The sequence below is a fragment of the Emydura macquarii genome, unplaced genomic scaffold (genome assembly GCF_026122565.2).
Source record: "Emydura macquarii macquarii isolate MOO-44397 ecotype Brisbane River unplaced genomic scaffold, CSIRO-AGI_Emac_v2 contig_71, whole genome shotgun sequence".
Taxonomy (NCBI): domain Eukaryota; kingdom Metazoa; phylum Chordata; order Testudines; family Chelidae; genus Emydura; species Emydura macquarii.
This window is the reverse complement of record NW_027130208.1, coordinates 4099444-4111914: the sequence shown is the minus strand read 5'-3', so window position 1 is coordinate 4111914 and position 12471 is coordinate 4099444. Positions and strand designations below refer to the sequence as shown.

At 46.1% G+C, this 12471-nt stretch overlaps 1 protein-coding gene across 7 annotated transcripts in view; it reads left to right on the top strand.

Moving 5' to 3' along the window:
- CADPS (calcium dependent secretion activator) overlaps positions 1–12471 on the top strand; it is a 332826-nt gene that overhangs the window by 134392 nt on the left and 185963 nt on the right. For all 7 annotated transcript variants that reach the window (XM_067541603.1, XM_067541583.1, XM_067541594.1 and 4 more), the window contains exon 4: positions 5870–5950. In XM_067541603.1, coding sequence (XP_067397704.1) covers positions 5870–5950 — 81 coding nt within the window. The remainder of the gene's footprint in view (positions 1–5869; positions 5951–12471) is intronic.

Sequence of the window (12471 nt, the reverse complement as noted above, 5' to 3'; positions counted from 1 at the left end):
GACCAGGCCTAAGTTTCACTAATATTATGCTAAAGACTACTTCTGGATAAATTTTCAAAGAATGAGGTGGTAGCCATGGAGCTGCCATGTACAGTTATTGGGAGTCAAGTGCTTAAAAACCTGCACAATGCTTTGAAAATGTAGGGGCATGTGGCTCTTCATATCATTTCGTTCAACTGGTCATGGCAACACTTCCTTTTAAAAAGGAATGCTTTCCCCCTGGGAACTGAACTGAGAATGCTGCGGTGGATGTAAAAAGAACGTCCCGCCCCATAGCCTGCCGTTCACAAGAGAGGCTGACACAGTTTTCACCAGCTGTAGCATCACTGGAAAATGCCTGCAAAATCCTGATAGCCTAGAAAGTGCTGCTGTAAGGCAGTACGCTAGTTCATTAGCATATTAGAAGGACAGCTCTCATAGAAGGTAGCCAGCCTCCTTGATCTCTAAATTTAGAATGCAGGTTATTTGGGGTACTGTGATTAGCCACCATTACTGTCGCTCAGATCGAATGCGGAATAAGGGAGTCTATTTCAGCCTTCCAAGGGAAGTGGGGATTTGGAAGTGCATTTCCCTCATTTAACGGGGCTGCGCTGAAAGAGGCTTGCAGCTGGCATCTGTTCAGTCCAGTGGAAGCAAGTCTGTGTAATGCATTTGTTCATGGGGAAGGTATTTGGGGGAAGCGGCGGAGGGGTGGGTTTGGCAGTTTGCCACAGAGGGCCTGGTCCTCACAGGTGCTGAGTGCCCGCAGCTCCTTTTGGTGTCAGGACCAGGGCCAGATAGTGCTTCTCTGCAGGAGTCCAGAGCAACAGTGTGTTTGTTGAGTACTGGTGCTAAAAGATCAGACTATGAAATGCTTGTGGCTCAGTCACAGTGAACGGAGTTCAGACGAGCCTGAGCCATAGGCCACTGATGGGAGTGGAAATACTCTCTTTGACCTCAATGAGCTCTGGATCAGGCCCAGCATGCTTACCCCTTTTGTTGCTTCCGTTAAATCAATGAGTGAGGCCTTTAAATTGAATCAGAAATCTATTTTCCCTCAATGCCAGCTGTAATGACTCTGAACTCTCTGGGAAATCATACCTACTAAAACACATCAGCACACAGACACATGCAGGCATAGAGGAGGGAAAAAGAAGCATTGTAAGTTATGCAAGGAGACAATAGGACGGAAACGGTGGTACACCTACAGGTTCAGGATATTGATGGCATATTTCAATACATTCGAATAATAACCTAAGCGCTGCTATCTGGCCATATTGGGAATTGAAACTATAATGGTTGCAGTAGCTGTAACTTTCCAGACCGCACTGCACCAGGCAAGTGGTTGCTCTGTGGAGCAATTTGTCTCTGGAGAAGGATAAAACACTGGGAGATAGTTACAGCAACTCGAAGCCAGGTTATAAAATTGCTTTATGGGTAGCTGTCACTGAAAGCACTCGTGTACAATGGCTTGTGGTGGCTTTCCAAGAGGAGGAACGGGTCACCCTGAGCATCATCATTAGAAGAGCCAAATAGCAAGACAAGCTAACTGCTAGGGGGAAAAAAAACCTGAGTTAAATGTGGTTGACGTCAATAAAAGTTGAGGTTTTTTATACATTATTTCTTACAAGAGTCAAGAAGCGGCCTTGGCACTGTCACAGAAGTAATATTTTGGTCCCAGATTTTAGTTTTTGACTCCCCAGTCTCCTAAACATATATACCAGGAAACTGCGACAGGAGACTTGCAGATTCCGCTTGCATTAAGGGATATTTACAAGAGAGAGATGAACCAGAGCAATATCGAAATGGCTAGTGCTGCTGAACTTGGTGACACTCTTGTATCTTGTGAAAAGCAGTGCTAGTTACTGTGGTCAGCTGAGGTTTTTAGATTCTTATTGTGTCTCAACTTACCCTGAAGGAGTTTAAAGTGTAATTATAGTTGAGAAAGTGTCTATAAAGTCAGCATAGGACTGGGCATTTGACTGGTCCAAAAGCAGTTGGTCAATTGACCAGTCAAACGTTGCTCAAATATTGTTGAATAATGTCAAAAATGGTCAAATATTTTAAAGCAGAAATTTATTGGACAATAACAAAAAAGGGTAAGACTCTATGGTCTCCAGTAGGCTTAGCCTGGGATAAATATTTGTCTAATTATTAAAAAACAACTTACTTAACTGAGTTATTTGAGCTCAGAATAAGGCAAAACACAATGAAATGAAGTTCTTAAAAATGAAAATAATTACCTTTTTTTAGCAGTCGTTGGTTAGCATTTAAACATGAACATTATTTCAGATTGAACATTTACAAACGAAAAGAAAAACGAAGTTAAACTGAAATAAAACAAAAACATCGCTACTATAAACAAAGTCATCTTTAAATGCTCTTTAAATGCATGTAGGCAGCAGGCTAACTCTTCAAGAACTTCGTTTTTCATTTTTTTCCTTCATGAACTTCAGCTACTTCATCTGTATCTTTGTCGTCATCATTTTAATGTGCTTTGTAAACTGTTATGCACGTCGGTGGCCTCATATACAAATAAAGACACACACAAAATGTTTTGTTCTAGAAGATTCCAGCGAATCAGGATGCTCAGATTTCAGTTAGTTCACCTTTTTCCCATCAGGTGGCCTTAGTTGTAAAGTGAGTGAGCAAGAAATTTAAGTAGGCTTATTAACAATCAAAAAAGTAGGCCACTGCCTACATCAGGGCATTCTTGCTGGAATATCTGACAATATTTGACTGTGGTCAAATAGGCCGGCCGTTGACTGGTCAATTAACTAGCTTGCCAAGCCTTAGTCGGCACCTTCTTATTCCTCCTATATACTACTTTTGGGTCTGATTCTGATTTTACTTATGCTTGTACCAATGCTGAGGATAATGGAGTTGCCCCGGAGTTACACTGATGTCAGAAGGAGTTGCCCCTGTGTCATAGAACCATGCTGGAATGCTGCTTAACTGTCACAAATGACTTCTTCCTGTTAGAGCTTTCAGAGTCTATGCAACTGTGGAACAGCATGCCACAGGATTTCACGCAGTGTATTGGGAAAGGATCTCTCCCCTGAAAGCTTTAGCTAATGGGTGGTGTGGACTGGCTGTAGTGAGGGGTATGGTTTTAAAGAAAAAGAGAGAGAAAAGAAGCACAACAGCATTGCAATGCAAACTAATATGTTATTTTGGGAGGGGCTGAGAAATGACAGGCCTGAAGAATTTGCAAGTGCTGGCCAGGCCAGTGTGTCAGAGCTGAATATTGTGTACACCTGCCTATAGCGCACAACAAATAGAAAAGCACAACCATCACTTCCACTGCTTTGATCTCGGCATACTTGGAAGTTATTTCCTATCGGGCATGATAGTGAAGTCCTCACCCAATCTTTACTCAGTCCCAATTGCTACCGAAGGCAGTAGATTCAAGAACTTTTAATATAATGGGCTAAATCCTCAGCTGGTGTAAATCAGCATTGCTCCATTAACTTCAGTGGATGCACAACAGTTGAGGGGCTAGCCCAGAGCTTATGTAAAGGTGGGACATTGCACTATAAAATTTAAAATTCACTAGGAATTATTATGCACAAATCACAAAGTTACTGAGAGAAACCTTCAAATAATAACATATCAAATAATGTATCTTCTCTTTTATTTCTCTCTCTCTCTCTCTCTCTTCATCAGTGTTAAGATTCTTTGGAATCTATTATCTATGCTATTTTATTCCCACTAAAATGACACTGAGGCCCAAAGTGGCCCTTTCTCAGAATACCCACAGTAAAGGTTTACTGAAAGGGACCGAGTTGATGGGAAATTTATCTCATTAAAGACTTCAGAACTGGGCCCCTGCTTTTTAACTGCTAGGGAAAGAGCAGTGCTGAAAACACAGTGTCGTGTCTCTGGAAATGTGTGATGGGACTTTTAACGTCAACAAATAAATGTGTAAATAAAAAAAAATGAAAAAAGTAACTACTCCCTTTTTACCTACCGCTGTACGTCTTCCTGGTGTATAACAGCACTGGTGACCTCTAGGTTGAGTGCTTTGGGGCATCTGCTAACCAGCCAGATTCTAGGCCCTTGGCTTCACCTCCAGCCTTTAGTTATTAGCTGCTGTTAAATGCCCTCCCCACCGGTCGCCATTGTTTGCTTAAATAAAAGCTCCCACAGATCAAATTGATCTGACACCGGGGACACTGCAAGGCACTTAAAGCAAAAATAAAACGCAATTGGAACTTCAGGAGCAGCCTGTCACATCCTCTGCTGAATAAACCGGAAACCTGCTCTCAGCTGCTCTTTCTAATATTTTTAGACCATCTGAGAACCTGGAGCACTTGCTGTGCATAATAGTTGTGATAGCAATACTGATGACAGTCCAGAGTCTGGGTCCCTAGCTTGTATCCCACATCCGGAAGCTGAAAGTGAAGAATCGGAGGAGGAGGCAGAATAGGGTGTTTCTGCGTCTTAGAAAATAGGGATTTAGCAAATGCAGATAAAGCCTGAAAAATAAAAGGGACAGCGAAGTGTGTTTTGGAGTGATTGTCCTTCTCATCAAAGCATCTTCCTTTCCTCTTTATATCGGTACAGATATCTTCTGCTGCTGTAGATTGACATGTGCTAACATAAGACATGCTGCTGCTAGAGAGGGGGGAAGGCTGGTGCACCCCAGTACTGTGCCTTTGGGTTCCCCAGGAGCCTGAATAAAGCCTCAAATGTTGATACTTGCTAATGGGGGAAAGTATAGTGTGAAAAGGGAGGGTAGACTTTGCCCTAGAAGTAAGGAATTTTGGGTTTTACTGTCTACATTGAGTTTATATTCAGTGAATTCCTACCATGCCTCATGTGTAAGGATAAGATTTTGGCACCGGTATTTTTAGTAAAAGTCACAGACAGGATGTGGGCAATAAATAATAAACCAGGGAAGCCTGAGTGCCAGCCGCCCGTGGCTGACAGCCCACGCCCCACCATGCGGGGCTGAAGTCACGGAGGTCACCTAAAATCACAGAATCTGTGACCGACTCCACACCTTACTCGTGTCTGTGTGAGACCAACTCTACATCCCCCATTTGCTCCTCTGCGCTGCCCTCTGACGTAGTGCTGTTAGAAGGGGAAAAAGAAATCTGATGAGGTTCAACAAGGACAAGTGTGGAGTCCTGCACTTAGGAAGGAAGAATCCCATGCACAGCTACAGACTGGGAACCAACGGGCCAGGCAGCAGTTCTGCAGAAAAGGACCTGGGGGTAACGGTGGATAAGAAGCTGGATATGAGTCAGCAGTTTGCCCTGGTTGCCAAGAAGGCTAATAGCATATTTGGCTGCATTAGTAGGAGCATTGCCAGCAGATCGAGGGAAGTGAAGCACTGGAATGGGTTACCTAGGGAGATGGGTTACCTAGGGAGCTGGTGGAATCTCCATCCTTAGAGGTTTCTAAGCTGTGGCTTGACAAAACCCTGGCTGGGATGGTTTAGTTGAGGTTAGTCCTGCTTTGAGCAGAGGGTTGGACTAGATACCTCCTGAGGTCCCTTCCAACTCTAATACTCTATGATTCTCTGATACTTGTTTTCCCACATCAGTGCATGTAAAACATGGCCCAGCCCAGGGTGATTCATATATCTGTCCGTGATGGAGTTTCTACCCATGGAGGTAGCTACATGGGCATCTAATTCAGTCTGACAAAACGCATTCAACCGAGCATGTGTGTTTAAAGAAGTTTTGGGAAAATGAATCCGTATGTGCGTATATGGGGTCGGACCCTGATTGGTGCCTGTCGGAGTAGCACGATGCGAACGTTAAATGATAATGTATTGAAGTCGTACACTGCGAAGCTGAACAAGCTTCTCTAGGTGGTGCAATGGTTGACTTTTTTCATCCTAAAAATCCTCAGTTTACCCTTTTTGTATTTTCTCACACAGCTGGATAATCCAGATGAGCAAGCAGCGCAGATCAGACGGGAGTTGGATGGACGTCTGCAAATGGCAGATCAAATTGCCAAGGTAAGAGAACACTTTAAGTAGTAACTAGCACATAGGTAGTTTGTGGAACCACCATGCATCTCTCTTCTCAGGGCCTGATCCGGAGGGATGCTTAGCACCCACAGCTCCCAGTGAGGTTAGTGGGCTATGCGGACGCCCTGTGTTCTTGTTGTCAGGCCAAAATTCCTGTTGGGGGATGAGTGTGGGTGCTGGGGAGGTAGTGTTGGCAATGGCACTCCCTGAGATATTTGAGTTACTTTCCTGGAAAACTGGTAGAAGCAGCTGTTTTGTTGGGAGCAGGGGTTGGGTCCTCTGTTTCTTTCCCAGCCGGTAGATCACCTTCCCTCAGTGACTCCAGACTTGCCATTGCACACAGGAGCACATTTGGCCAAATATCTGTGCCAGCCCACCCATGCACCACACCCTCCTGGTCTAGCACCAGACCCCTCCTCGCAGGTTACAGTGGAATGCCCTGGGATATCTATCTAGGGTAGCAAGCCTGTGACCTCTCCCTCCAACTGACCTGGGTAACAAAGCTCCTGGAACCATACTATTCTCCTGGGGCAGACTGTTGCCACACTACTGAAGCAACTCATTTTCAGGTGACCTAAAGTGGATAATAGCGGGAGCGAAAACTGGGCCACTGACTTCACTGGGGCCAGAATTTCTCCCCTGATCTCACCAAATCTCCTGGGTCTTCCATCAAACCCTAAATGTGAGCGGCGTAACTTGTTTGCTGTGCTGCACGGTGCTCAGTGCCACTGTTTGAACTAACTGAAATGTTACCGTCAGTAGTCACGACAGGTTACCCCATCAGACGAAGAGAGAAAAACAAAAAACCCAGCAGAAATCTCATCAGCAAATTAAATCCGCTCCAGTGCAGGTTCCAAGTAACAAGTCAGAGCTGCAGCCAGTGAGTCTGCCCATTCCCTTCAAACACACGGAACAAAAAAAATCCCCCAAATGCAAACTGCCAGCATGTTTCCTGACCTCAGCCCCATCACTGGCACTCAGGTGGGTTCCCCATCGCTTAGGATACACACTATGCACTCCTCCGTCTGCAAACACAGAGCGGTGTGTCTATTTATATATCTGGTGAAGTCTGACACTGTGTCAAAGCCCTCCCATATCACTGAGTAAATAAAGCACAGTACTTTCCTAACAGGGCCAGATAATAAAATAATCCTGAATTGACTTCACAAGGCAGATTTGATCAGCCATCAACCCCAAAATGAATTACCAATTCTGACCGCCCTCTGGTTTCTTCTAGAGAAGAGAAGATGCACTAAGAGTCCCTCCATGGTAAACTATAATTCCCTGAAGTATAAATGCGGTTATGTACCCGTATTTTGAAGCCTTGTAAGAGGAATGCGGTCTTGAAGCTGCTTCAAACTAAAGTATTTTAAACTCATTGGGAGTCCATTGTTATAAATAATTATTTAGCGGCAGCACTTGTGGGTACATCACACCTTTACAAAGTGCTTTGCATTTTCCAAATCTCTGTACAAACCTTAACCAGTTAATTGTCATCACTGCGTCCTTGGGAGGGTAGTTGGTATGATCCCCCTTTTACAGACGGAGAAATGAGCTATCCGAGAGCCATAGGGCAAGTCAGCGGCAGAGCAGATAATCAAAACCAACTCTCACGCCCCTCTTTTAAATCAGAGTGGCCTATTATTGTAAGGAAAATATTGAACCCTTTCTCCTTTCTTTAAAGGAAACTCTGCATGAAGCATTGTCATCATCTAAGTTTTTGAGAATGCTTGCCGGTCATTTGGGTACTGATTCAAGAGGTTCTGCCTATTTATTTATTTAACTTTCTGTTTACTGCATTTTCGAATGAGGGCAGCAATATGCATAACTCACCGGCAGTCAGCAGAGGGTGCAACTGCCTGACTTATGTTTGCACACATAAATATACCCTTTTTATTTCCCCCAAGGACCTTGAAACATGAACGAGCTGCCACCAGGCCTAGGAGACCAGGCATGTGAAAGCTCCTAAAACAAATATATTCCGGGACTTCTCTTTGCAGGGCTCAACTTTTAAAATGCAACTTCGGAGCATGGAGGGAAATTATCCTTGAAACCCGTATATCAGTCATAATATATTCAGTGCATATTGTTACTTAATCTCTTTTCCATGACGGCTGCTGGTCACCAATTTAGCATGTCAAAATCCTAAAGCATCTGCATACTAAGATACTTCCTATTCTGACATCTTCATGGATCCTGCTTTTTGCTGGTGTCCAAATGACTTTCTGGATCCTTCTGTATATTTTCTGCACAAAGTTATTGTCTCTGCTCGAGTATCACAGCTGGTGACGCAGTTCCAGGGTTAGTCTTTAATCTTATAAAAAATACCTAATTTACTGGTCTCTATTGCAGAATAGTATCGTGCGTGGTGACTGATTGTGGGTGCACACTCGGCGCCCCTAAAACGACTTTGCAGCACCAAGTCCATCACTGAGTTTCAGTTTTAATGGTAGATTAACTCTTCATTTAAGAAATTAAAGTGAGGCTATTTCCAATTAAGACGTGATGGAGGCTGTGCGGTCTAGTAGGGCCAAGAGGCACGAGTGCCCCAGTGCTGTCGTCTTTGCCGAGCTACTGAATGACCCGTTATGGGCCCTTGAACAAGTGGGTCAGGCTGCCCAGGATCACTCAGTAACCTGACCCACACATCCGAATGCTGGAGCAGAGCTGTGTCTCTCTTCTTATGCTCGAGACAGCTCAAATACAGCATTGGGTGTTCAATAGAATCCTGCTTCGGGCCTCGCTTCAGCAAAGCCCTTAAGCACATGCTTGAAATCAGCTGGACTTATGGACATTCTTGAAGTTAAGCTCAGGCTCCAAAGGCTGTGCTGAATGCGGATGGACCATGGCACCAGGGACTCGGACCCTACTTCCCACATATTAAATGAATGCAGTATTATGGCTGAGAGTCTGATTGCAACAAGGCAGAGGCACTTCGAGGCATGTTTTTTTTCACAGCCGTTGAGAGCATCTCTCTTGTCCCCCTGTGTGGTGCCGTCTCTCTTCATCCTTGTGGGCTTGACAATCTACATGGAGGAGCCAGCCGGAGACTCCAGGTGGAAGGAGCAGATGCGGAAGTAGCCCAAGCAGGAATCTTGCGACCTCACTGATGGCTGAGAATTTTCTCCAGTTTTAACTGGGCTTTCTCAGCCCTGTGCTGATCGGCTGTTTGCTCCAACCCTCTTCTGCTTCCTCCCTCGTCGTCTCTCTTCACCACAGGTTCATCCCATACCTCGCCTCTGTTCCCCTTCCTTTCAATGTCCCCTCTCCCTTCTCTTTTCTTTCTATTTGGCGGATCTCTCCTAAACAAATCCCACCTACACCCCCAAAATAATCCCAGAACTACCATGCCATTTGCATCCCTCATCCTTTTCACTTTGCCCAAATGTTAGACCATTTCCCCCACCCTGTGTCTGTCTGGCCTGTTTAGATTGCAAGCTCTCCGGGGACCGTCTGCTGCTGTGTTTGGGGCTCCATTGTACTGGGCCCTGTACAATCTTGGTTGTCCATAGCTGCTACCACAATAAACATGATTAATCATTGCTTATGTTGTATTTCCCATCCCTGCTTTTGAAGTTAGGGTTCATAGCGTACGGCGCAATTCTCTTTCGAACACACAGCCCGGGTAAACGGGAGGGGGTGGAATCCACCTGCCACGCTGCTCCCCGCCCACGAAGCTGTCGCAGCCTGGCCCCCTGCTGCATCCGCCTGTCCACAGGTGAGAGGCCTGGGGTGTGAATTGTGTCTTCGCCCGTGGGCCAGGCCCAGTGGAGCTCCAGCCCTGACTGGGGCCTTTGCATGATATCATCTTATTAATCATAATAATGGAGTCACATAGCTGAGGATCTATCGGCCATAACCCATGCACTGCTACGGACTGGGGACCGACTGGCTAGGCAGCAGTTCTGCAGGAAGGGACTTGGGGGTTCCAGTGGACAAGAAGCTGGAGATGAGTCAACAGTGTGCCCTGGTTGCCAGGAAGACTAACGACATATTAGGCTGCATTAGTAGGAGGATTTTCCCCTCTATTTGGCACTGGTCAGGCCACCTTTGGAGTATTGTGTCCAGTTTTGGGCCCCCACTACAGGGAGGATGTGGAGAAATTGGAGAGAGTCCAGCGGAGGGCAACAAAATGATGAGGGGGCTGGAGCACAGGACTTATGAGGAGAGGCTGAGGGAACTAGGCTTGTTTAGTCTGCAGAAGAGAAGAATGAGGGGGGATTTGAGAGCAGCCTTCAACTACCTGAAAGGGGGTTCCAGGGAGGATGGAGCTAGGCTGTTCTCAGTGGTGGCAGATGACAGAACAAGGAGCAACGGTCTCAAGTTGCAGTGGGGGAGGTTTAGGGTGAATATTAGGAAAAACTTTTTCACTAGGAGGGTGGTGAAGCACTGGAATGGGTTACCTAGTGAGGTGGTGGAATCTCCATCCTTCGAGGTTTTTAAGGCCTGGCTTGACAAAGCCCTGGCTGGGATGGTTTAGTTGGGGTTGGTCCTGCTTTCAGCAGGGGGTTGGACTAGATGACCTCTGAGGTCCTTTCCGACTATAATCTTCTATGATTTTATGATAACCCTGCCCCTCTTCTGGCCAGTCCCCTGCTGGGAGCCTTCCTATATAGGGCTTGTTCCATCCTGCTCCATCTGTCTCACCGCGGTGCTGTCCATCCTGCCTCAGCTTGCTAACTCCCACCTGGACATCTCATCTGCTGTATCATCACCTGCTGCCTCTGCCATCTCATGCCCCACCTACGTCGTGAATCTCAGCCTCCCAGGGCTCCCCAGGCAGCTTGTGAAAGCCCCATTCTCAGCACAGCACACATGCGCCACGTCCGTGTCAGAAACCCCATCCCACAGTTTTCCTTTAGCCTTTAAAGGCACAAACATGCATGTTTCTAGGACTGTGCTATTCCTCTCACCTCCCCTTCCGCCTTAGAGACTCCTCCTTTCTTTTTTCTTCTTTGACTTGAACCTAGTGAGACTCACCTGGTCCTCCTGTCTGGCTGAGTCAGCAGAATAGCCTCACGCCGCCATATAACGTCCGAGAACCTGACAGCCTACCACACAGATCAGTCCACCTTGCCCCACTTCCAAAGAGCCTCAGCTCTCCACCCTCAACATCTGTCCTGCTCACCCCACTTGCCAGCCATCTGTCGACCTTCCCACTATCTCATGAATATCCATCGAATTTGTTCCTTCTCTGAGCTGCCTCACCCCCACCAGATTTCCAATCCGATCTATCTCGCCCACTTCAGTGGGAGCCTGGCCTGTCCGAAAACTACAGAGTTGGGGCCTTGACGGGGGAGCCGCTGGTGACAAACAGTGAGATTTTGTTCCTGATTGTTACAGCATTTGAGAGGTGATGTCTGGAAGCAGTGCAAAAGCTGGCACTGTGGGAGAGATGAATGCCTCGTCAATGCACTACTCATGTTTGAGCATCAGTGCTTCAACGACGTTTCCGCACATTTAAAAAACATTTGGTTTTTTTTTTATGAGTTGGCTCTGTCTTATGTAACGCCTGGGCCATCAAGCAACACGATTAGATAATTTGTCTTATGCCAGGACCAACTTACTTGAGAGGATAGTTTCTGAAGCCTGAGACTTGAGATTGAAGGCTCCATTTTAATTGCCTGGCACAAGTGTTGCTTTGAAATGTGTTTGTGAAGGGTAAACCATGGAGTACTCTCTCACGCAAACAGCAACACAGACTGGCGGAGTGTATTTCTTCTACAGCCTTAAGAAGGTCTCCTGGCAGAAACATGGTCTTGTTTTCTTTTCCAGGGTGCATTTTATGGTCCTCTTTTTATGGTGTCATTATGAACTGTCAGCCCTTGAGTGAGAAGATATTTCATGTTGTAATGTATCCAGCGTTCTGGTTTTAGAGCTGTATCTCTTAGTGAACTCTGGTCAGATAGTTTATGCCTCACACAGTTACTGGTGCCCCCTATAAAACGGTCAAAAGCAGAGACAAGTTAGGGGGATGGACAGCTGCCTCTGGTGACTTAGGACAGTCCTAGAGTTAGAGGCTAGCTTCTTGGAAGGGGACGGATGGCCCTGGAACTAGGTCCTTGGGTAGTGAAATAATAAAACATAGACCATGTGAGTAAACGGGTGCTTGGTGAGGGCTTTTTAATTAGTTTGCCACTGGCACCCGTTTCTGGCATTGAAGTTGTGCCAAATGAATCTGGGGGGTAGAATCTAGTCTGTTGTCATTGAACCTAGGAAACGCTTCGGGACAGATTTGCAAACGAGCTCAGGGCCGGATGGTAACTGTTCAGTGCCTGCCGTGGGGTCCAGGTAAAAGCGCCCATGGGATTAGGACTCTTCAGTCATTTAGGGTACGTCTGCGCTGCCCAAAAAAAAAAAAAGAAAATGCCTCCACAGCGGTGAGCCTCAGGGCCTGGATCAACTGACTTGGGTTTATGCTTAGAAGCTGAAAGTAGCCGTGTAGGCATTACAGCTTGGGATGGAGCCCGGGACGTGAAACCCAGGGGAGAGGGGCGGCTCCATTCCAG